The sequence below is a fragment of the Macaca thibetana genome, chromosome 15 (assembly GCF_024542745.1).
Source record: "Macaca thibetana thibetana isolate TM-01 chromosome 15, ASM2454274v1, whole genome shotgun sequence".
Taxonomy (NCBI): domain Eukaryota; kingdom Metazoa; phylum Chordata; class Mammalia; order Primates; family Cercopithecidae; genus Macaca; species Macaca thibetana.
This window is the reverse complement of record NC_065592.1, coordinates 85,271,067-85,297,662: the sequence shown is the minus strand read 5'-3', so window position 1 is coordinate 85,297,662 and position 26,596 is coordinate 85,271,067. Positions and strand designations below refer to the sequence as shown.

The following is a 26,596-nucleotide window of genomic DNA, read 5'->3' as shown; positions in this document are numbered from 1 at the left end:
CAGTTTGGTGATTAAAAGCAATCTAACTCCCAATGAAAATGGAATCATCCTGTTTTTGTGTTGCCCAGTTTTCATCCGAGAAACAGTTTACCAGCCATGCTGGGAATTAAATACATGAGGAAAAAATAACAAATGTTCTAATTTTTTTGCTTTCCTCAATCTGCACACCTCTTGATTCCTATATACAGTTCTCTGTCCGCTTTGAAGTTCTTATACCTTCCTACCGTTTTTTCCTCCTCAATCCTTCATCTCAGCTGCCATCCTAAATCCTCTGCAAGTCATCAGTTACTCTGAGTCCCTAATGGCAGTCTGGGGTCCTAAAAGGTCCTGAGTTTCCTTTGTGGCAAACTTTATTTCAGTTGTTAAAGCCCAGTTATTCCCTTAGGCACTCAGTTTTCTTTGTAGTCTTTATTATCAATAAAGGTCTCTCTCTCTCTTATCCAAAGATCACCTTTCCCTCTTCCTTGCATAGTTCTCTGTTCATTGTTTGTTTAAGCTTCTGGATCTTTGGTTGTGAATTTCTTCCTGCCCTTTGGGGTCTTGTTCTAGAGCAGTGATTCTAAACTAGGGGCAATTTTGCTCCCTTGCCCAGGGAACATTTGGCAATGTTTAGGGACATATTAAGTTGTCATTACCTTGGTGAGAAGGGATGGAGTCAGTAGGATAAGTAGGTATGTTCGAATTTGGAGAAACAAGACTAAAAAGCTCTGGGCTCCTCTACCATTAAATATTTATCTGTTGTTAGGAGAAAGAACTTATGCAAAGGGGACACTCATTCACTAAGCTTTAGCCTATTGCCTCATCCAGGGATCGTTGAGTGAACTGAGGCTTTTAAATACAATTATACAATCTTCCTCATTAAATATAACATCAAAACGGTTATAGAAAAAATAATGGTCAAAGAGATTTGTTTTGGGGAAAAAAATTAAAGTTTAAAAAAAATTTGAAGATTACAAATTTAAAGTATTTGGGGGTTAGAGCAATTACAAAATACATATGTATACTTTGTATATTTGTATTATATCTGTGCATTCATGTGTGTATATTTTTTTATATTTCAAGTGATTTTCCTATTTGATTTTATAGAAAAAAATATATATTGTCTTAAACTTGGAAAAATTAGTATTTTCATTTGAAAAAGAAATTGTGATATCCACATAAACTGTATTAAAATTATCACAGAGTAGCACCTTATAATAGTGTGGAAAGATGGACCTTTGAGTTACAGGCTAGATTTAAAATCCAACCTCCCTGAAACTATTGTCTTATGTGTAGAATGGGCATAGAAACCTCAATCTTCTGCAGTGCAACTGGATAATCTATAAAATGCATCCATCAGAGTGCTTGGTCCACATGCTCAAATGTCTAGTAAATAAATAAAAATTACATGCTTCCATTTATACCTATGGTGACAATTATCATACAGATCAGTGACTTCTATATCTATTCATTGCTTTTGTTGATACATGGTTTCTGAATAATTTTAGAACATCTAAGTGCTTTTTCTCAATTCATCTTCTTTAACCCATTAAGCCTAAGGAATTAAAGAATTTACCCATTCAAACACATTAAAATGTTTCCTTTGAGACTGCTACAATATCATGACCTACCTATTACATTTCATAGACTAGCCCATAGGCCAATGGCCCATCACATAAAAGAGCCCCAGCTACATCCTAACATTATTGAACAGTCCCTGGTGTCCAGAAAGAAGGTCAAGTTTATATATCGTCAATCTGATGCCTTCTGAAGAAGGTTTGTATTTGTGGTGAATCAAAATTAGCCAGATAAAACTGACTAGTCCCTAAGTAGAGCTTAATTTTTTGTTTGTAGTCCCAAGCTCCATCACAGTGTTCCTCAGTCTTTCCTGTGCCTGGGGATTCAGTAGATCTGAGGTGGGGTGAAAGAAGCACATTTGGCTACCAAATGATGCTGCAGTTGCTGGTTGTAGGACCACATTGTCACTAGCAAGGCACGGAAGTACGAAGGCCTGTAGTTTTATAAGTTAGTGACCATCTAAGTTTTCCGACAAATAAGTCTTTTCAGCCCTTTTCTCCAGTATGTATGCAGGGATTGGATTGGCACCGGTTATTCAATGTGGTCACAGGCAGGAAAACATGATGACTTGGAAAATATATCTTGAAATAAAAACCAAATATCATGATGATGAGGGCATAGTCAGATTAATATGTTCTAATAAGACAGAAAGCTTTATATAGAGGTACATGGACCCTTGACTATTTATTGAGAAACTAGAATATCTTACCCAGGCAGAATTTATCTCACCCCACCCCTTATTCTGCTACTATTCAACCTATGTAGTAATTTAAATATTGCTTCTTAACACTACAATTTCCTTAATCTGCTAGAAATGAACGAGTATTTTCCTTCTGGGATATTATATTAAATATTGCACTAAAGACCGTTGAGCAACATTGTACCAAATATTGTGCCAAATTTGAGAAAATAGTTTCTAGTTTCAAACAGTGCTTAATCTAGTTAGATATGGGGGCTGGACTGTGTCCAGTTAGAAATAACTTTATGGAAGCCTTTTCTTGGCTTTGGAAGGTAGAGAAGATTTGCAGAATCAGAGAAAGTGAAACATAAAATTTTCAAGTAGTGGGAAGTTAAACCTACAAGAGCTTCCACCCTCCAACCCATCTTAGCTCCTAGATCTCATGTTTTTCCTTTAATCCTTAACCCCTGCTACACCTGAGATAGGCAGCCCTCAGCAGTGACTTGGAATCCAAGAGTCACCCAGTCATTCAACATCACAAAATAGAAATTGAGACAAAAATGAGCCCGATTTCAGTGCTTGAAGGAAAGGTATGTGTTCCTGGTGTTCACAACCACAACTCTGAACTCATTTATTTTCCTTTTAAAAATAGTGTTTAAATAAAGACCATTTAAGTTCTGTAATACCTGGCATCTATTTAGATGTGGCTCATTTAATAAAGCAGGATGGTGACATTCAGGACAGGCCAGAATTCGAAGCAAACCTACCTACTGTCCCAGTGGGACCAGAACTGGGAAGGGTGCCCAGACTATGGTCAGAATGGGATATCCAAGGGCATCGGACAGGTCAGAGGGGGTGATTCAGAAATGGGGAGATCAAACAGAGGCTCGGGAGTCTTCTAAGAACAGTCTTAAAGCATCTGTTTCCCAACAGATCTAATTAAACCCAGTATCAAAGTTCTCTTTTTCTCTTTTCCCTCCTTTCATTTCAGCCAGGACAATAGTTTCCCGGTAAATGTATTTAGATTAACAGGCATTTCTACCAGAGAGAATAAATGATGATTGTGTAAAAGGTTTTTATGTGTTTGCAGTGCTGAATGCTTTTCCTATATAACTATAAAACAAATGTTAAATACAAATATCTATCTTCAAGAGACTTTTCCCTTAAAAGTCATGAGAAGAAAATGTATCCAAAGAATGAATCTGAGCCTCTGTTAGCTGTTTTGATTCAATATCTGGTTTAATTGCAATATTTTAGCATTTTGAAGCCTTTGTTAACAGGCCCAGTAATGTGTTATCTTTACAAGTGACTACTTTTTTTCTTTTCATGTGATATTTTTCAAATAGATTGACAAGGAACAATATGATAAAATACTTGACCTCATTGAGAGTGGGAAGAAAGAAGGGGCCAAACTGGAATGTGGAGGAGGCCCGTGGGGGAATAAAGGCTATTTTGTCCAGCCCACGGTGTTCTCTAATGTTACAGATGAGATGCGCATTGCCAAAGAGGAGGTAAATGGTTTCATTCTGTTCTGTTCTTTTCATTGCCATGTTTCATCTGTATGTGTGTATACAAGTGTCCGTTTAAAATTCCCAGCACTTTGGAACATCTTTCTCTGTCAGTGTTACTCTTTATTCTGTTCTTGATAGAGGTTTAAGTTATTTGTGATAGACTAAAAAATACTAAGGGATCCATGGGGCCAGCCACAATTGTCCGGCCAACACAGTTCTGGATGCTTAACAATTTTTAGGTGCTGCATTCACAACTTTAAAAAAAAATGGAAAAGAATCCTGTCATTTGCAGCAACAACCTGGAAAATTCATGCTCCATGAAATATGACAGGCGTAAAAGGACAAATACTGCATTATCTCACTTATATGTGGGATCTCAAAGAGTAGAACTCATAGAAGCAGAGATTGGAATGGTGGTTACCAGAGGCTTGGGGGAGTGGAGGATGAGGGTTGGGAAATGTTGGTCAAAGGATTCAAAATTTCAATTAGGAGGAATAAGTTCAAGAGAGCTATCATAAATATCCTGACTGTAATTCATAACAATGTATTATATACTTGAATATTGCTAAGAGAGTCAATTTTAAGTGTTCTCATCACAAAAGAGATAATTATATAGGTTCTACTTTCTGGTTCCATGTTTGCCCTATAGCCTTTTTCTACATAACAGCCATCCATGTATTTGAAAACAGCATTTCTCTCCTCTATCACTCCCTACCTTCTGTGTGTTCTTGGTCCTTTCATTCTTGCATATCTTGATTAATACCAGATAAGAGGTGGAAAACAATCTTCAATTAAGGAAACATTTATTGTGTTCCTATAATAGGTTAATACATAGGAGAACAGCTAGCTTACTACTTCAAAGTAGGAGCCTGGAGCTATGTGCTGTGTTCAATTAAAATTATGTAAAATATGAACACAATTATTAGAGTAGCAGCTGTGTATATGGTTCCTACATTCAAATATGATTCGATTTATAATGTTAAGATTTGCACTCAACCTCTATTGAGCAGTAGCCCCTCCCTTCTGACACTTAAATCAGTGGTGAACACCAGAAAACCGTTTATCATTTCTGGTTTTTGTCTCCCTTCATTCACATTTCCCAGAACATTCTGGTAATTTCAGAGGAGTCTTTATTTGATCTTAATAGATCAAATACAGGAGCTATATGGAATTTTTTTTTCCATATGGAAATATAGGAGCTTAATTTTAAAGAGAAAATCCAGTTGTTTTTCTTCTACCTGAGGCTGAGATACAGGGTGAATTGAGTTTGGGCTGCAGTAACCAGGGACTTAGTGAAAGCAAAAGAGTAATTTAGGCTAGAGTAAGCAAATTGTGATTTTTGTTTTCTGTCCTGCAGTTATAGCGATTACCAATGAACTCATGCTTTGATTAGAATAGGATGGTTTAGAATGTATAAGCTCTTGCAGTAATGAACAATTCTGTTTGATATATTTAAGTTGCCTAAGACTTTGCTACAGAGTAGACTAAAAGTTCATGATGTTTACCTAACTTGGCTAATTATGAAAAGTAATTAGTAATTATTCTACTGAGTATACTAGAATAGTTAATATTTTACCAATGACATACAGGTGTTTAAAGCATTATTATTATTAATCATTGCCTGTTCATTTATCCAGTAGATTGCTTTCTGGGACTTGTAATTATATGTAGTGACTTAGAAGATAAGAAAAACTAGAGAGTGAATTTAAAATATTCCCAAGTGAAAAAGAAATTCTGAAGTTAATGATTTGTTGCACAATCATAAGTTCTTGAAAGCTTAATTCCAACATCTAGAAACTTAATATTGCCTTAATTATTTGTACCCTTTCTTCTTCCAAGGAAATTTAACAACTGATAGTTAAACTGAAATTTAACTATCTGTTTTCACCTACCATTTTTGGAGTTAACTATTTGGATTCTCACACATAGGTTTGAGATGAGCAACAAAATCTTAATCAATTTAGGATAGTGTATAGGAAAAAAAAAATCTACAATATCATTTTTCATTTTAACCTATTATTTTTACTTATTTATTTCTTGTGGTATAGATTTTTGGACCAGTGCAGCAAATCATGAAGTTTAAATCTTTAGATGACGTGATCAAAAGAGCAAACAATACTTTCTATGGCTTATCGGCAGGAGTCTTTACCAATGACATTGATAAAGCCGTAACCATCTCCTCTGCTCTGCAGGCAGGAACAGTGTGGTAAGTCCAACCTAAGTAATGTAGTCTTTTCAGTAATAACCACATTAATGGATTACTACCTTGAACCTTTTCAGACTTGGATTTTTCATTTGGAATTACCTATCCTTCTCTAGAAAAGCAGTTGCTGCCTTGAAAAACAAACAAAAGGCTGGGCGCGGTGGCTCACGTCTGTAATCCCAGCACTTTGGGAGGCTGAGGTGGGTGGATCACCTGAGGTCAGGAGTTTGAGACCAGCCTGGCCAACATGGTGAAGCACCATGTCTACTAAAAATACAAAAAGTAACTGGGTGTGGTGCCTGTAATCCCAGCTACATGGAGGATGAGGCAGGAGAATTGCTTGAGCCCGGGAGGCGGAGGTTGCAGTTGCAGTGAGCCGAGATCATGCCATTGTACTCTAGCCCTGGCAACAAGAGCAAAACTCTGTCTCAAAAAAAAAAAAAAAAAAAAGAAGAAGTTTTATTGGAAGAACTTTAGGGAGGATATTCTCTTTAACTTTATCTAGCTTCTTGAAATTGCTTACCAAAAATATTGTGTTGATGTTTGGTTAACACAATATAAGAACTGCTAAGTAATTTCTGGGCACTTGGTACTATGCTGTATACAGGGAGGTAAAAGAATAAGTTCTGTGTGACCAGTAAGCAATACTTACTTGGTACCCTTGTGTATGCAAATATTTAATTCTTGTATCAGCCTTCTTACTCTAGGATTATTAGAGATAATTGAAGTTATTTTTAAAAAATTGAATTTTGAAGATCCCCTCCCTCTCCCATTTTTGACCTAGTTTATAGCTCTTATTTTTATACTTTAATCAAGAGACTATAAACATGAAGTCTATGCCTCTCAAACTGTTGCATTCTATATTCAACCGTCAGTCTCTAGACTATGTCTTTGGTCACTTTGGCCCCATTAGCCTCATTTTGGCCCCTTGGTCCTGGCAATAGCCCAAGATTATTTTCCTTCCCAACACTAAGTCACACCTAGATCAGACCTATGCAGTTTGTTCTTTCTTTCTTTCTTTCTTTCTTTCTTTCTTTCTTTCTTTCTTTCTTTCTTTCTTTCTTCCTTCCTTCCTTCCTTCCTTCCTTCCTTCCTTCCTTCCTTCCTTCCTTCCTTCCTTTCTTTCTTTCTTTCTTTCTTTCTTTCTCTCTCTTTCTCTCTTTCTCTCTCTCTTTCTCCTTCTCTCTCTCTCTTTCTCTTTCTCTCTCTCTTTATTTATCTATTTATTTGATGGAGTCTCACTCTGTCACCCAGGCTGGAGTGCAGTGGTGCAATATTGGGTCACTGCAACCTCTGCCTCCTGGGTTCAAGTGATTCTCCTGCCTCAGCCTCCCAAGTAGCTGGGACTACAGACATGCACCACCAAGCTCCGCTAATCTTTGTATTTTGTTTTATTCTTTTTTTAGTAGAGACGGGGTTTCACCATGTTGGCCAGGCTGGTCTCGAACTCCTGACCTCAAGTGATCCACCCACCTTGGCCTCCCAAAGGGCTGGGATTACAGGCCTAAGCCACCATGATGACCTGGACCTATACAATATTCTAAGGCTGTGGTTCTCAGTCCTGGCTGTTCATTAGAATAATCTCGAGGGCTTTAAAAGTGTATAAACAGATTTGGGGCAGGGGAGGGTGTACATTAACACAAATTATATCAATGCTATAGTTTGAATTTCTCCTTCAAAGCTCATGTGGCAATTTAATTGCCATTGTAACAGCAATAAGAAGTGGGCCTAATGGGAGATTCTTAAATAAAATTCAGCAAGTTCTTCTTGAATAGTCAGTATAGCTAGTGATTAATATAGAATTTGCCTATGATAAAAGCATTAATAAAATTCAGCATAGTTACCGTGTGTATGTATATTATCACCATTTACTGAAGATATACATACCAAGTACTACAACAGGAATACGCTTCATGCAATCTTACGCATACTTTGAAACAATCCTATTAAATATTATCATCTCCACTTTACACATGAGGAAACACTTGCTTACAGATGACAGATAACATTTTGAACTCAAAGTTTTTGCCAAGTGAACATTTCTCAGTTCTCTGTTAATTCACAGTAAAAACAGTTTCATTTCTAGTCTACAGTAAAATGAGCAAACTTATTCTCTGCACTTTTTAACAAAGACAAATTTCAGGTTTTGTATTTTCGACTAGCAGAATGTTCCATGCTTGCTTGATGAAGCTTGTTATGACATCACCCCACTGAGGGTCTTGGGAATCCCCAATCAGGAATTTCCTCCCTTAGGAAAAGCAGAGGGGACCATCTTGTTACTATATATCCTAGAAGATAATAATTTTCTGGCATTGTCCCAGACCTAATAGCTGCTTGGTGTTTTCAGGAAAATTATTGAACTCCAGAGTTGCAGTAATTTTACTCATAATTTCAAAGTAGGTATTTGATTTTGCAATTTAAAGGGCAGTTAAACAAATCTGAGACAATACTGCCTTTTATAAGTGTAAATTTATTAAAGGAATTATCCCTCCAGGATGAGAGATATAATTAAGAACTCTACGGTCCAGTGAGAATGTGGAACTTTGGAAACTGGGATAGTGTTTTAACAAAGAACACATCTGAATGTTATCTCAGGATAAAAGTAATGACCAGTCTTCAAAGTATAATACAATTTATCTGGAAGCCACCCTGGCTTTTTTGTTTGTTTGATTGGTTGGTTGGTTTTCTAAATTTTTTTGTAGAGGCAAGGGTTTTCTATGTTCCTCAGGCTGGTCTCGAACTCTTGGGCTCAAGTGATCCTCCTGCCTCAGTCTCCAGCTACTAACCTAGGCTCTGGAAGCCACACTGTTGTCCACCTATTAAAATAGCATGAAGGGAGAGAAAAGTATAAACATAAATATCCTTTAAAAAGTGTTTTTCTCTTGTGTATAATGAGAATCATGTACGTAATTAGATTTTGCTAACTTTGGCCACCAGTAAATTTAAAGCTAAACATATTGTTTATGGTCTGCAAAACTGCATTCTCATTTTCCCCATCTTGATCTTCTATTGTAATTTTTTGTTGGACTCTAATTACTCCCATTCATGTAATTATGTTTGTTTATACAAGTATCTTTAAACACTTTATGAAACATGACAGGGAATAAATAATAATTAAACCCAACTCCTGCCAAGGCCTCTGTTTAAGCAATTTATTTAACCAATTAATGGGGAAAAAATTAACTGAGTAATATGATACATATTACAATTGCAAAAGAAAATTGATTCTAGCCTGTTAAGTATAGAAACATCAAGAGAATTACAAGCTGATCCATATATAGGCAGTAATGAATACCGATCCAACAACTTCTAGCTTCTAGCAAACCATATCCTTCCCCCTACAGCATAGTGACTATTCTATCTTTTATAAATTCAGACTACCACTTCTCAGGGACACAATGCATGACCAAAATGGCTGTCCACATATGCAGTTGCACTATTCTATTTGTTTCTAGGTAGTGTGTATCCATATATGTCTGCATTCTAATTTATTGTGCTGCTTTTTATATCAAGATGAGTATGTTATATTGAAATTAATGGAGTTTGTAAGGAGCTTTCTAAATTTCTAAAACTGCCAAAAAGGAGGTTTCTTTTCACACATTAAGTATTGTCTATAATGCACTTTTCTTTCTCTTCAGGGTGAATTGCTATGGCGTGGTAACTGCCCAGTGTCCCTTTGGTGGATTCAAGATGTCTGGAAATGGACGAGAACTGTAAGATTAATGTTCTATTAAGATAAATATTTATTTTTATAAAAATGATTTTCATTCCCAGGGAATTAACTCAGAATTTTCACCTTAAATAAAACCTGCCTCTGTTCTTTCCTGGAGATTCATAGCACCAAATAGCTTATTAAATGTTGGATGTACTCCATAGTGCAAAAGGTGATTGCAGAAGGCAACATAATTTACTAAGTTCCTACTATATTTTAGGGACTATATTAAGCAACTTACATTGGTGATTGTAATGTTGCTTGCTTTTACAATTGCTGCTGTATATATGAATGTAATCCATTTGGGAAACATTTCCAGAAAAGAGGTGGAAGCTATGAATTGGTGATTGTAAGAAAGGTGCAAATGTAAACACTGTAGTTACTTGAATAAACCATTTACATAAGTAAATTAGGTGACTTATGTAAAGGAAATTTCAGTGTAAGAGGAATGATTCCCATTTGTTGAGATACTATTGATGTAGACTTTAAAATTTTTAATTACCATAAGGAGTTATTTTTAGTACTAAAATTTAAACCTAAAAAGAAATTTGAGGAAAACATGTTTTATAGTAGTGACTAGATTAAGAATATTTATATATAAATGCATTTATGAAATTTCAATTACTTTTGAAACCAGGGTATATAGACTTTTTAAGAATGCACATATATATGTAAATACAGAAAGTAGTGGCAATATACTTAGTTGATTCTAAGCAATTTTAATCATTTTATTTCTTAAAACTTTTTATATGTATTAATGTAAACATTTATGAAGAAAAAATAGAAACCTTATAGTATCAAACATAGATTGTAAACTTGCTCATTTTATAATTAGCAAATGAAAATGTGTGTTTCTCAATTTCTAAATGCAGTAAATAGTTGAGTACTGTACTCTAATGAATCAGCAAAATCACAAGGAAACAAATATCTCCGGGGAGTCAGTGAAATGAGAAAATTATGAAATGACCAGTCTACTTTCTTAATATGTTTTCATTCATTAAGCACTTGCTATGTGTAAGGTCCTAGCAACCCCGGAGACATGACACTGCATTCCATCCTCTACATAACTGTGGTGGCAGGAGGAATATGTAAAAACACATGCAAAATAACCTACATACACTATATGAAATAAGTAGTAATACACTGGGACTCCATATCCTATGGAGGTAGAGAAGCAATTAAAGTACAGAGCAAAGTATTGAAGAAAACCTAGACACTACCAGAGTGTAAGAGTCAGGATGGCATCTCTCTAACCATCGCTATTTTCATCTGTCAGACAAGGCCAAGGATTGTGAGTGTGGATAAGAATGGAAGAAGCAAATAGATCTTTTAACCTCTATTCCATGCTTAAGATTCTATAGTTCTGACCCCAGTGGAAATCCAGTGGTTGAAAACTTAATGGCAGTTGACGGAGAAGAAAACTTCTCCTAACAGAAGAGATGAAACTTCCTCTAGGGCAGAAAGCAAGTGTAGGATATCAGTTAGCAGAGAAGAGAGCTTTCTTGCATGGAACATTACATGTGGTATGTTGAGGGGCTAGTTAATTTGGTTGATTGGTATGGATTTATGGGGATGAAAAATATGATTTCAGAGTTACATATGATACAGATTAAGAAGTCCTGCACTTAAGAAATTTGACTTAGATTTTATTAGTGGAGTAGTGAAAAGCCATGGATATATTTAGAATGTTGCTAAGGTAGAACAAAAGATTAACCCATCAAAAATGCATGGTGTAGCTGAGAAAATATTACTGGAGTCTGACCAGCTGAATTTGATTCCTGATTCTGCCACTTGCTAGCCATGCACCCCAGTTCAAGCTACCTAACTTCTGAGCCTCTACTTTCTCATATTTCGTGAAGATGTTCCCATTCCACTTAAGATGGAATGAGAGTTCTTGTGAGAGTTAAATGACATACTGAATATTAAATCCCTAACCACATAACTGCCACAAAGTGTAAATTCAACAAATGGGTTTCTTCCTTCCCTTGTTTCTTCTCTTTCTATTACTGGAGAATATCTTGGCAAAACTAATTACTTTGTACAAAAAGTAAGAACAAAGGTTGGATTTCTCTGAAGGGCAGTTGGTTCGTTGCTGGCCTGGTTATCTAACAACACATTTCACTGAGAACATTAAAGATAAAATAATCAAAAGGAATGCAAGACTAAAGTAGACCAAACATGTCAATTTCGTTGAACATAATTTGGTCAGACTTTAAAGTGAAGGCATAAAGAAATCAAATAAGAGAAGGACTGAAACAGGAATCAACCATCAGTAATTTCCTAAAAATCTAGAACGTGGGTATAGATAATTTCTTTCAAAGACAAATGACAAAGTTGTGTGTGTGTGGTTTTTTTAACTTCAAAAATTCAACTTGAGAATGCTACAGTTAAAGTCTACCTGAAACCAAATTTGGTGAACTTAATAAACAAGTCATTTGCTGCAAGATGTTCCAAGAGTTACAAGTTATTACTCAGGTGATAACCTCAAATGACTCCCAAGAGTTAATTTACAAATTTTCCTCAACAATAGAAAGACAGAATTGATCAGTTGAGAACAGAGTCCTCAAAGAGCCAAAAATGGTGTTATGAGGACCCCAATGTGTTTGAAGGTGATACAGAGTATGCAAACCTTGATTTTGCATCTCTGATCATAGTGTTGGCACTGGGATTAGAGAAAAGACAGAAATTTCTCCCTTTGTGTAATTGTACTCAGTTTCACTTAGGTTAGCATAGATCCTTTAAGACTTTGCTAGTATGCTGTTTTAAACTTAACTGGCTCTCAGCACCTCACATGATATTTTTTTCCTGCTGTTCCATAGAAAAGGGGAACAAGGAAGTGTAAACTAATGGTTGTATAGTGAGAACACAAATGAATTTTTTTTTTTCTTGAGGATATTTACCAAGTCTGTTCAGCAAACAGTTCTTCTGTGCCTACTTAATTAGTGCCAGTCTCAATCCTGGGTACAGAGAGGAAATCAGATGTAATGTGGTGCTAGCACCTTTTTTTTTTTTCCCCAGTGTGAACCCTGGAGAAGCAGCATAGGTTGATATCACTTGCAAGTTTATTACCAATAAACGAATCTATGTAAGGTTGAAAGGGCCTCTATGCCAGTATGCTTGTTTGTAATATTGGGTCACATTATTTCCAAACACTTATTACCAGTGCCAACTCAGGCTTCACTCGAGACCAACTAAATCAGAATCAGTATTTGAATAAGGTCCCAGGTGATTTGTACACTGAAGATTTTAGAAGTCTACAAACAGTAATTCACAGACACAGTAAGATGAAGAGAAATCCAAACAGATGTTTGGGGCTATGTCGTAGATGCAGTATAGGCATAGGAATTCTAAGGAGCAGGACATATTTCAGCCTGAATATGACAATAATCCCACTTATTACTCTCCTGAGAGCTTCAAGTGTCTATGTGACCCAAAATACAATAGAAAACCTATTGGTGAAAGTCATGGGTTGATTGATCTAACCCTGAGATAAAATACTTATTAAAATATTATCTTTTAATGGATTTCAGACAATTGAGGCTAAGCCCTTTCATTACTTTAAGGAACATGCTCACTGAAGCTTTTAAAAGGTATTTTCAAAAGCTTAATTGCCCAAGAAAATAATCAGTGTAAGAGTATTAGGTTACCCAGCAGAAAATGATGTCTTCCACATACCTGTCTATATCACAAGAAGGGAGGGGTAAAAAAGGATCAAGATCTTATTCTTCTGTAAGCCTACATGTGCGTGAGTGTTATGATTTTGAGACTACTCTTACATACATGTAATTTGATCCTCTCATCAAAACAATATAGAGAATAACTGAGCCCAGTCTTTTTAGTCATCTCTTCAACAAGGGGTAAATCAGTCAGTTTCTAAACCTGGTGGGAGGTCCCCATAAACCTGATAACAAGGTCCCAGAGTCCAAACTGATTGACTCGCGTTAATTCCTGATCGTTTGGGTTGAACTTAAGAGTTATACAAGAAAATGGTGGGGGATAGAGGAGGTTGCATAAAGGGGAAAAACCAAGAACTACAAAAAAGCCCAAGAGCCTGAATTTAGACCAATCTATCATCTTTCTCCTCTTAAAAGAAAACAATTAAAAAAAAAAAAAAAAAAACTTCAAACAACAAAGGTCAGGTTTTTGTTTTGCCAAGAATCAAAAGATTTTGCTGAAACTACTGCTGCAAAATATTTTGTTTCAAGCCATGTTAGGGCACCTTAGACTAGAAATGAAACCATGTTCAATTTCTATCCCCTTCCCACTTCTGTGACAATCACACATGGTGAATACAAGCTCTACTCTAGTTCTACAGTAAAACTACAGCAAAACTGTAGAAGTAGAGTAGAACTTGTAGTGATCATATATTGCTACTTCTCCTCTTGTCCTATGTCCGTCTTATTTCAATCTAAACTAGAAATGACAAAATTCTTGTTGAGTTGAATTGTCTTTTGAGTAGTTTTAGAGCTTTTTGTTTTCTTTTCATTTTTCCAAGATGACATTGTTGCATCTGCAGTTAGAGTTTTTAAAATCAAGTAGAATAATGTCAAAAGGGGACTATTTCTGTGAGAAATCAACTGAAAGTTTTAAAGAAAATTTTCCCCACAAGGGAATCTGTGTAAGACCAGAAAGCTGATGATTGGCTAGCTACTATATGAGATGCTCTGTACACAAGAAATACTTTCTATTGTCCCTAGCCAGTAAAACAAGAACAAACTTGTACAAACATGAACTATAGCATATTTACACTGCTGTGCTAAACAGTGTTTGTGGGTTTGTTTTCCTTCTCTCTAGGGGAGAGTACGGTTTCCATGAATACACAGAGGTCAAAACAGTCACGGTGAAAATCTCTCAGAAGAACTCATAAAGAAAATACAAGAGTGGAGAGAAGCTCTTCAATAGCTAAGCATCTCCTACAGTCACTAATATAGTAGATTTTAAAGACAAAATTTTTCTTTTCTTGATTTTTTTAAACATAAGCTAAATCATATTAGTATTAATACTACCCATAGAAAACTTGACATGTAGCTTGTTCTGAAAGCATTATTTGCCTTCTGAAATGTGACCCCCAAGTCCTATCCTAAATAAAAAAGACAAATTTGGATGTATGATCTCTCTAGCTTTGCCATAGTTATGTGGTTTTTCTTTGTAGCTGCTTTTCCAGGATAATCATTTTATAGAAAGGGAACAGTTGCATTTAGCTTCTTTCCCTTAGTGACTCCTTGAAGTACTTAACATACATGTTAACTGCAGAGTAAATTGCTCTGTTCCCAGTAGTTATAAAGTCCTTGGACTGTTTTGAAAAATTTCCTAGGATGTCAGTCTGCTTGTCAAATGAAATAATCCCTGTAATATGTAGCTGTAAACTGAATATAAAGCTTAATAAAAACAACCTTGCATGATTCTTGTTACTTTTGAATTTTTTTAAGTACAAGTTTTGGTTACAGTGATTTCTTCTTATCACTTAAAAACAGTATTAAACTGAGCATAAAGGTACATTTAAAAGTAAAAGTCTAATCCACCCATTCTCAAATGCGTAAAGAAACACGTTGTATTTTCCAGAAGAATTCTTGAAATCAATACATTTTATTGGAAATAGATGGCCTCAGTCCTTCAGTAAGCAATTATTGAGTTCCTACAAAGTTTTGGATGTGTTAAGTGTTGTAGAAAAGAGGTGAATAAGGAATGGTCCATTATCTGAAGATCTTTAATTTAGTGGTTAATAATGACACAATCCCTGCACCACAGAAAGGGAGGAGTCATTAAAAAATTAGGATTTTAGAAACTTGCAGTGACTTGCAGAAGTGGCCATGATGAAGGCTAACTGAGGGAATTGGGAATGGCCTCAGGTAGGAAATCTAACTGAATATAAACCTTAACAATGAGCAACTTTGCAATGAATAAAAGGGAAAGAGGTTCAACAAAATTTATTGGGACATGTTCCTTTGAAGAAACATTTAGAAAAATTATATACAATATATTTTCCTCTCTTGGAATTTCAAATTGCACATCGGCAGCATATGATGGGTTCTGAGAAGTCCTGCAACCTTTTTAGTTTTAATAGGGCCCTTTTTTTTCCAAATTAGCAGAGACCTTGCCTTCCCTCCCTCACCTCCTCAGTTACCACCAATTAACATTAAGAAACCCATGCTGGGCTGGATACAGTGGCTCACTCCTGTCATCCCAGCACTGTGGGAGGCCACAGCAGGTGGATCAGTTGAGCCCAGGAGTTTGAGACCAGTCTGGGCAATGGGCGAAAACCCGTCTTTATAAAACACACACACACACACACGCATTAGCTGGGCATAGGGGCACATACCTGTGGTCCTACCTACTTGAGAGACTGAGGTAGGAGGATGACTTGAGCCTGCGAGGTCGAGGCTGCAGTGAGTCATGATCATACCACTGCACTCTAGCCTCAGTGACAGAGTGGGACCCTGTCTAAAAAAAAAAAAACAACAACCTTGCTGTCCTATGCGATGATGGAACACTTAGAGTTCTAAGGAAAGATCTGGGAATCAAAAGAGAGCAACTGAAAAAGTGTTCTCTGCATAAAACTACACCAAGCTGGCACATTTACCCTCTCATAACAAAGAATTGGTGCTTGTGTTCTCATTCTTCTGTTGAGTTTCCATATACGAAGTGACTTAGGCCCAAATGAAGTGAACATTTGTGTATAACTAGACACATTCTAAAAGTTTTTTAGTTTAGCAACTTAGGATAACATTTTTTCAGATTTTATATAAGTTTATCATTTTACATTAACATTAACAGACACTTCAGTGCCTCTGTTATTAGGACACTACTGGCTGCTGCAGTCAAGTGTAACGAGGTAAGAACAAATGAAGTTCATTGGCTTCTTATACAGGAAATAATTTAACTCCCATTTGAAGAGTTTCCAAACTTATGTTGGCCTATAAAATCTGCAATTTGGACTACCTCGTAAGATCTGGGACATGTTTACCCTTTTCAAAACTGAAGAAACCAAAGTAATGGGGAGAACTGAAAGGTCTTTGGACAATGAGAAGGAAAAGTATCCAAACACAGAGGGAGTTGTGTTTTCCTAAAGCCAGACGGTGTCTACATTTTAAAAGATGTGTTTAAAAACACGTGTAAATAAATTAATAGGTAGACAAGTTAATATTATAATGGCATGCAACCAGAACATTTTAAAATGTGTAACAAAGAAAGCTGAGGACAGAACAAGACAAAAGCCAGAAGCAAGTTTAAATATTTGAAAATTTTCGTAGTATAAATAAGACATTACAGGATTAAACAGAAAATATCTGTTTTATATTGGCTCGTTCTGAGTCTCTAGACATTATTTGTATTATATTTCATTATTTGTATTAAAGCTGTACTGGTAGTAATTCTTAAAACCTTGAAAAGTTAAAAGGTATCTTATTAGCTCATGTGCTACAGGAATTCCAGTAAGAAATTTCATCTTGAAAAATTCAGTTTTGCGGTCATAACTATAATCTTCTTGTCCTCAATGTCCAAATGGTAAAGAGTATTTTTATCTCCAGGAATACCAAACTAAGTGACAGAGGTTGGAATTCACTTTTTAGGCAGAGACAATGTCAGGTATCAGATACTCATTCACAAATGTCTAATCTAGTTGGGTTTTCTTCTTTTTCTTTTTCCTGGTTTTTGTTGTTGTTGTTGTTTGTTTGTTTGGTCTTTTTGTTGTTGTAATTTTCTAAGGATACATACTTCTGGCTTTATTGGATACATACCTCTGGCTTTATTTTGAAACAGCCAAGAAGAAATTGAGGGCAGGGTAAACGTTTTTCTTAAATTCCTGTGACCAACTCAAATAGAACCAACTCAAAATAGAGAATTTTAGCCATTTCTTCACGTAATTCAGGAGGGAGCAATGAACTCAAAAGATCTTTTCTCTGGGCAATATGTGTAACGTTTTGAGTGTCGAATTTCACTTGAACACTTAGAAGTGCAATTTGGCAAATTAGTTCTCCTGGCTTTTTCAGAGTATAGTACATGACCAGGTTACATTTTCATATGAAACACATTTCCTATTAGAATTTCACTTACTGGTTTATCCTGGGATTTTTAAAAATTTTATTTTATTTTAAGTTCCATGATACATGTGCAGGATGTGAAATACCATTTTACCCACCAATCCCATTACTGGGTGTATACCTAAAGGAATATAAATCATTCTAATATAAAGATACTTGCACATGTATGTTCATTGCAGCACTATTCACAATAGTAAAGACATGGAATCAACCCAACTGCTCATCGATGATAGACTAGATTTAAAAAAAATGTACAGATACACCATAGGATACTATGCAGCCATAAAAGGGAATGAGATCATGTCCTTTGCATGGACATGGATGGAGCTGGAAGCCATTATCCTCAGCAAACTAACACAAGAACTGAGTACCCTGGGATTTTTTAATGTTCTCTAGAGATGTGTTGGAGCTTTTCCAGTCTGATGGTGAAAGAATATACTGAAAGGGAAATTAGAGATGAGAACTAAATTTTCTAGATACCTAAATTTAGTGACTGCCAGGAATGCAGGAAAGATTTCTGTTGTGGAACACAAGGACTGTGGCATCCTGGAGGATATCCTGAGTCAAGATACAAGGGAGGGAAAACAGCTCATTTATCATTCTGACATTCTGTGGAAGAGTAGAGGTGGTGTCTCTTTGAAGACCAAACCACAGAATTCTCTGTAGGGGCTTGAGACAACAAGTCAAGATCATGTCTCTTAATTGGCCCTTAGATTCTAGGTGGTGGGTTTATCCCAGAGAAAATGAGTGTCATCCATAAATATCTAGGTTAATTCCCAATTCCCTAGAAAGTCAAGTTTATCACCTAAAGAAATACCAAAGGAATAACAATGCTTTTTGGACATTTACTTTAGTGCTGGCTGGGTGCAGTGGCTTATACATATAATCCCAGGACTTTGGGAGGCTGAGGTAGCTGGATCATTTAAGTCCAGGAGTTTGAGACCAGCCTGGGCAACATGGTGAAAACCCCTCTCTACAAAAAAAAAATACAAAAATTAGCCATGTGTGGTGGTGTGCACCTGTAGTCTCAGCTACTCAGGAGGCTGAGGTGGGGAGATCACCTGAGCCTGGGAGGTCGAGGCTGCAGTGAGTGGTGATGGCGCCGCTACACTCCAGCCTGGGTAACAGAGCTCACTCTGTTAGCTCTGATAGCTCACTCAGACGCTATCTCAAAAAAAATAAAAATAAAAATAAAATAAAATACTTTAGTGCCATGTGCTCATGTGCTGAATAGTTTCACAAGAATTTAGTTTTTTAAAAATGTACATCTCTGAGTTTTATAGACATGTTCATAGGAGGCTGCCATAGTGCTATGCTGAAGTATCTCACCAGAGTTTTAGGATTTTGTTTGCTTTCTGTCAAGTCACTTATGTAAAGATTCACCAGGCCTAGAAAAATACACTAAATATGAAAACACAAAATGGATTTAGGTAGGCAACTGATTTTCCTTTAACTTTTTATTTTAAAATAATTTCAAACATTTAGAGGAGGTGCTACAGTGTGCCAAGAACTCCTGTATAGCCTTTGTTCCTTATTTTTAAATATTTTTTTAATTTTTTTTAATTTCTTGATATTATCATTCTCATTCTTTTTTTAAATTGGGACAAACTTGAGAATAATTTTTGGACATCATATCCTTTTAGCCCCAAATCCTGCAATCGGGCCATTCTTTTACAATACCACAGCACAATTTTCTAATTTAGGAAATTTAACATTGACAAAATGCTAGTATCTAATACATGACCTATTTAAAACTATTTAACATTTTCTCAAATTGTTCTACTAATGTCTTTTTTTTTTTTTTGAAACATAGTCTCGCTCTGTCACCCAGGCTGGAGTGCAGTGGCGCGATCTCAGCTCACTGCAGCCTCTGCCTCCTGGGTTCATGCAACTCTCCTGCCTCAGCCTCCTAAGTAGCTGGGATTACAGGGGGCGCACCACCACACCCAGCTAATTTTTTGTATTTCTAGTAGAGACAGGGTTTCACCATGTTGGTCAGGCTGGTCACGAACTCCTGACCTCAAGTGATCCACCCGCCTTGACCTCCCAAAGTGTTGGGATTACAGGCGTGAGCCACCGAGTCCGACCTATTAATGTCTTTTATGGTGTTTTCCCTCATGATCTAAAACTTAATTCTGAATCATGTATTACATTTAGTTACTATGGTTTCTGTTTGTCTTATTATTCCTTAATAATGACAATACAACTTGTAAGCACACCTAATATTCAATCAGGTTGCTAATACTGTCTTGGCTTGGGAAGGAAATGTAGGGGACACACAAAACTCAGAGAGTTACTGAGTTAACACGAATCTGCCAAAAGGAGGTGGATGGTTTTAGAGAGTAAATAGTTCAGTATATGATGCACAGAGTGTTATAAGATTGACATTCTCCATGATAAACCAGATGACAGTATTTATGCAGGCTGGAAAATGTTCCTTCTTTCTTGGACAATTGTAAAGAAAAGTTGAAAGTTCCCTTGAGGATCTTAGTGTCTGCTCTTGGTGTGTATTAATACAATATTGCCCTTTGTTAGTTCATTTCCTAGCTTATTTGAATATTTTTCCTTAATAACAGGTTGCCTACGTTCTGATATCATCTGGGTAGATACCTACATATGAATTAGTTACAAATCCTTTAGTCACATAAAACATTTTAAACGACTTTCCTTTAAAAGCCCAATTACGCTGGAAAGATCTTGATTTTTAGAGTCAAGTAGATGCTGCATTCTGATTCTGCCATGCACTAGTAGTATGGTCTTAGGTCACTTATTAAACCTTTCTCCTATAGTAATCACTCAGCAGATCAGGGTGGCTACTAATATTTGTGAAACAGTACAATGTTCTACATAATCACACGGGCCCTTGGAGCCCAGCAATCTGGTTTCCAATTCCTATTCTGCACTCAGTGGCTTTGATATTTGGAAAAAATAATCCAATCTTCCTAAATTCCAGTTTTATTTTATGAAAAAAAAGAATTAATAATGATATCTATTTAATTGGAATATTCTATTAAACGAGACATTTGTAAAATGCTTGGCAGGCTTCTTAATACATAACAAGTGCCTGATACATGCTATCTAGCCACTAAATGGATGTCTGGGGACTGACAATCATTTCATCAAAAATAATATGTTTCCTGTACACACCAAGGTCTCCCTTTTGACCTTGACTTTGAATCTTCCTTCTACATCCTCTTTCTCTTGGTCTTCCTTTGTCCTAGCTGTTAGACCAATCTGTTACTCCTTCATAATTGTGATGCTTTGCCCATTCCTTCCATTCTTTTTTGTTGCTGTTGTTTAATCATTCCCTTCAGATAAAGGCTAAAATTCTCCATCAAAGAAATAACAGGGCGGAAAAGAATGTGAGCCAAAAACTCGGCTTAGAGTTGAGATTAGAAATTTAAATACATCTAATACCAAAGCAGGGCTAGTTCTAATTAAATGAACTCAACTGCCTTTCACCCCAGAGTTACCAGTCATCATGGCTAATCTTTACACTAATAGTCAGGGACAGCAGGACTAAGGGAACAACAAACAGAGGAGGCTGGTTTCAAATGCAGCATAGGAACCCACAATGATGTTGGTCACCCGATGACTGATTCGAAGACTCAGCCCACATGAATTCAATGGGAAGGATTAGTGGACGGAAAAGCACATGGCTTAGCATTTGTGCCCAATGCTCAGTCATCCAACATTCTTATAACCACAAAATGTCAGAACTAGGAAAGAACCTAGTGTTCTTCTAGCCCAATAACTTCATCTCACAGAGGCATAAAGAAATCAAGCGACACTTGAAAGGCTATTAAATTATCAGTGGCAGAGTTTAGTTAATACGCTTTGTCTTCTAACTCCTACTTCTGTACTATTGCCTTTATTCCATGTGGCACAGCAAACATTTAACTGATATTTGATTAAATAGGTAACATCCGTCGTTGCATTTTATTTGTATATATCTTATTTACTATATTTTATTTCTTTTGTCTAAAAAAGAAAAAGTTATATAATGCCTATGCTCCATTCATTTGTATGTATTATATTTATTGAAATGTATCCCTTTTGTCTAAAAAGGAAAAGCTCTAAATGATAGCTTTTATAAGTCCTCAGCAGTGCAAATTAGTTTCAATCATCTGCAAAACAGTGTATTGATAATTTAGCTACAAAGGTAAAATTGCTAATTTAGATATGTAAAAATAAAAATATATTTATTTAACAGCCATTGAAGGGCCAAAATATTGTGGAAAAAATACGGAGAACTGCAAAAGGAATAATGGGCATTATGTTCTTGTTCTCTGCAAGCACAGTGCTGAGTCCTGCACAGAAGTCATTTGCTTCTGTGAAAGCAAATGAAAATCCTGCTCTTGTAATGTTTAAATATAATAGAGGAAATGAGAAACACACACACAATCATGGAATAAAAGACAGAATGCACAGAGTGTTATAAGATTGACAGCAATAAAAATCTGCAGTTGTTTGGAGGGAGAAAAATGGCTCCTCCCTACAGTGACTTCCATGGACTAGGCAGTGTTTGGCCTCGCCTCTGACATGGAGAAGGACCAGAACATGTTCAGAACGTGTGCAGGCAGAAGGGACTTTCTGGCCTGAAAATGAATATAAGTGGAAAAAATCCAGGTTTATATGATGAAGGTTCTGTTTCATTGGAAGATAAGGCTGGACAGCATTTCAAGACTTTTACCTGTAAAATGAAGAAAGTACTACTGGTCTCACATAGCTATCGAGAGGAGAAAATGAGGTAACGCTTAAGTCTAGAGCTCTCAGATAACCTCTGTTGTCAAAACAGAGGAAACCTTGAATTCCAAGTGAAGCCATAAAAAATCAGACAAGGAGGAACTTTAAATGTGAATGGTAAATTCACTGGGGTTGAAATTTTTATTACATTTTTACTTTTAAATAATTGTAGATTCACATGTAATTGTTAGATATAATAGAAAGAGACTTCATGTACCCTTTACCCAGTTTCCCACAATGGTAACATCTTGTGAAACTCTAACACTGTATCACAACCAGAACATTGATGGGATTACAGCCAAGATATAGAACATTTCCATCATCACATGAACCCCTCATGTTGTCCTTTTATTGCCATGACTATCTCCCTCCCACTCTTACCCCTTCCTTAACTCCTGGCAATCTGTTCTCTATTTCTAGAATTTTGTCATTTGAAGAATCATATAGTGTGTAATTTTTTGTGATTGGCTTTTTTTCCCCCAGTAAGTATAATTCTCTGCAGATTCATCCAAGTTGTTGCACATATTGAATCATAACAAAGACTCACACATAATTGATTGCATTTTTCCACTTGCAATGGGAATTGTTTTGACAGGTTCTAAGACAGATATCTTTGGAGTCATGTTTATTTCTTTTCTTCTTTAATAACATCTGGGAGTAGCTGAAGTGTCTTACCATGCCCTAGTCAAGTATGTAAACAGAATGGCAATGCAAAGGTGGGCTAGTGGGAGGAGAATCTGTTGACAGAAACATGGAATATTCTATTTCCCTACTTCTGTAGGTGTCACTGAATCTCCTCTGAAGTTCTGAGTTATATTTGAGAAAACAGAAGGGACAGTTCTTGCAACTTCCTTGTTAAAAATGAAACAAAGCCTTGAAGGGTATGAAGTAGGGCCTCCATGTGAGAGAATGTACCTCGTGTTCTTAGACAGGCACAAATGGAGATTTGTGCTAGGGGATTTTCAACCTTACGAGTCTCCATTCATGAATCCTCCTCAGAAAGCCTGAGGCACAAAACGTGGCTTTTTCCTTAGGACTTTTGGACATATTAGTCCCCACCCTGCCAAACAGACTGGTCCCCACCAACATCTCCCACATCCAAAAGAAGTTATATTGTCCTCATATGAACTTGGCTCTGTCTTTACTCCCCCAGCTGCTGAGTTGGGCTAAGACTACCCCAGCCCTCAGCAGCACTCCAGGCCCCTTCCTGCTGAATGAAAGAGCCAATTTGGATTGGCCAATTTGGATTGTTCTTCTGGAACAATCCAGAAGAGCTGCATCCCTTACTGGACGTGAGTAAGCTCCAGGCACTATTCTAAGGGCACTCAAGCATTACCTCATTTTCTCCTCTCAACAACCATTTGAGACCAGCAGTACATTCTCCATTTCACAGATGAAGAAACTGAGGCTCAGAAAATTTAACCAACTTGACAAAGTTACAGGGCTAGCAATTAACAGCTTGGGAATTCAAAGCCAGGCAGTCTAACTATATAATCACCCTCATTCTTAGACATTAAACTGTAATAACTGAATGTCAGGCCCAGTCAAGCAATTGCAAATATAGAATATCACTAGCAAAACTTAATTTTGTTCTTTTTCATTCATAGTTCGAGTCCTAAGAACATTTTGTTTTTTTGCATTCATGTTTCATAAAAGGTCACTGAGGATTTTCAGATTTCAAATATATTCTATTTTTCTCCTCTTTTTAATATTTAAATCTAGATCTCTTAGATAACCTCTGTTGGCAAAAAGATCCATAGACAGTGGCCTCGATGGAAGGTAATCCTCTGAAAACAAAACTGTTGGAGAAATCCTTTCATGTCTCTTTATTGCCCATTTTCACAAAGGAACACATGAAGGAGATTGTCATCTCTCTTACACATTGGCCCTACCCAGCCAAAAATGTACCCAAGTGTTCCTCTGCAATGAAAACAGCGGTCTCCACAACTCTAGTGCCCAAGGTCTTAGGCCAAGTGAAGTGATTATGGGGTCTCTATAACATTTCAAGACTTTTAGGCTACTCTTAGTTAATTTTCAAGGATTGAATGATTTTATTAGGACTTACATCCTCCAAAAACCAAGAAAGTGCCAGTTTTTAGGCAATTCAAGTCTTCCGGAAAAGGGTGGAGGAAGAAGTCCTGAGATTTAAGAATTTTCTTATACTCAAACTATGACTAGGTGAAAAGTCAGGGTAGGGTTTGGGGGAAATAAGGAATGAAGGCATAAGATTTGAAGGCACAGATACTACAGGGGGAGGAAGCACTATATTTTATATATAGTGTACATATATAGTGTGTATATATATACACACTATAGTGTGTGTATGTATACACTATATCGTATAGTATATAATTTATTATACATAGGTGCTGCTTTAACATCTGAGTTAGTGAAGATCTCCACCCGAAGCCTTTCCTCCTGACCTCTTTTTTCTATCCTTCTAGTCAGTTGGCACTCCCACATGTCCTGTAGCACACTCCGTTCATCTCTCACCTCGAACTTAACTGCTGTCAGCTGTAACTCTGTTTATCTGCCTGCTTCACACACTAGAACAGAGAAATGACAGCCCAAGACCTGAGACCACACTTTTATTTTATGCTCCTGGATTCGGCACGGAGTTTAGTACTTGTTAGCAGTTCTTTCCTTTATTTTATTTGTAGAGATTTAACTTAATTTAATTTGTAGAGATGAGGTCTCACTATGTTGCCCAGGCTGGTCCCAAGCTCCTGAGCTCAAGTGTTCCTCCCGCCTTGGCCTCCCAAAGTGATTGGATAACAGGTATGAGCCACTAAGTCTGACCTTATTAGCAGTTCTAATACAACTTATAGAGTGAATTTATACTCTGGCATCCTGGTCTTTTGAAAATTCTTGGTTACACATCCAAAAACTATTTTATATGTCAAGTATATATGTTGGATGTGCTGTGACTCTAATTTTTGCCATTTGTTCTTCTCAAACCTTTAAATCTAGAGATAATGAAACTATATGGATATCAACGATCAGGGAGTGGAGGCTAAGAAGGAGCCAGATCCACTGGATATCTTGGTGTCTTTCTTCTCATCATTGCACATAAAAGAAATACTACAGAGACATTTCAAAGAAGAGCTAACTTTAGCATCACACAGATTTGCTTCAAAGAACCAGCTCTTACTCTGATGTCAATAGCTGTGCTACTTTGAGTAAAATAGCAATTCTAGGTTTCGCTTTATCTTGTCAGTGAAATGGGGATACAATAGTGAAAATTTCAGAGGGTTGTGAGAATTAATCTATGTAAGTATTTAATTGATGTAACTAACTTGAAAGAATATAACTAACTTGGCACATAGTATGACTCGTAAAAGTTGGCTGCTCGATCATTCATGATAGTAACATTGCTGCATAGTACATGGCAATTTCACACACATTATTTATTTGATTCTTGTAACCATCTCATGGGTTGAGCCGGGAAGGTCGTGTTAACACACTGGATATATGAGAAATTTTAAGTTCTAAAAGATTTACTGACTTGCTTAAGTTCACCCAGAAAAGAAGTGATGGTACAAAGATTGTGCTGGAACCTTCTGATTTTATTACTCCAGGCTGCTAGCAGTGCCCTCACAGCTCTCACTATGCTTTTCAAGTCAGAGCATACCAGGGAAGCAGCTATGGCAAAGAACAGCAGTTCAGTGGTGGGGAAGAGGAGGCTGAAGAAAAGTAAGAAGGAAGGTGGTACGGAGGGAGGGTGACATTTCTCTTTCATATTGCCCCTCAATTTCAAAGGAAGGTTGCAAGGGGAAGAAATGCAGATAAGGAATACTGCACTTACTGATAACAGAATGAAGACTGAGTAACATCAATCCCAAAAGGATACTCTCTTTTCGTAAGATCTGTTTTCCATTCAGAAATCCATGGTTTGACCTTCTAATGCTTATGTGTTCCTTTACAATTTTTAATACTAAGTCGAGCATAGAACAGGATGGGTAGAGACAGTGCAAAAATGGAAGGAGTAGGTTGGAGAGTACACTTACACATCACTCAGAATGCTCCCTGCTTGGGGCCTGAGAATCGGATCCCAACTCTCTTTATATCTAACAGATGAACAAAAGCCTCAAAATAAAATCTGAATGGTGATGGAGGTGGGGCGCTACAGAAATTTCTGAAGCTTTCATG

General features: G+C 36.7%; 2 protein-coding genes across 3 annotated transcripts in view; one reads left to right on the top strand and one right to left on the bottom strand.

Annotated features, from left to right (window-relative positions):
- Positions 1-15,064, top strand: part of ALDH1A1 (aldehyde dehydrogenase 1 family member A1) — a 185,590-nt gene extending 170,526 nt beyond the window's left edge. For both annotated transcript variants that reach the window (XM_050760913.1, XM_050760912.1), the window contains 4 exons: positions 3,583-3,747; positions 5,796-5,953; positions 9,589-9,663; positions 14,457-15,064. In XM_050760913.1, coding sequence (XP_050616870.1) covers positions 3,583-3,747; positions 5,796-5,953; positions 9,589-9,663; positions 14,457-14,529 — 471 coding nt within the window. In that variant the 3' untranslated portion in view covers positions 14,530-15,064. The remainder of the gene's footprint in view (positions 1-3,582; positions 3,748-5,795; positions 5,954-9,588; positions 9,664-14,456) is intronic.
- Positions 1-26,596, bottom strand: part of ANXA1 (annexin A1) — an 897,109-nt gene that overhangs the window by 261,177 nt on the left and 609,336 nt on the right. The window lies entirely within an intron of this gene.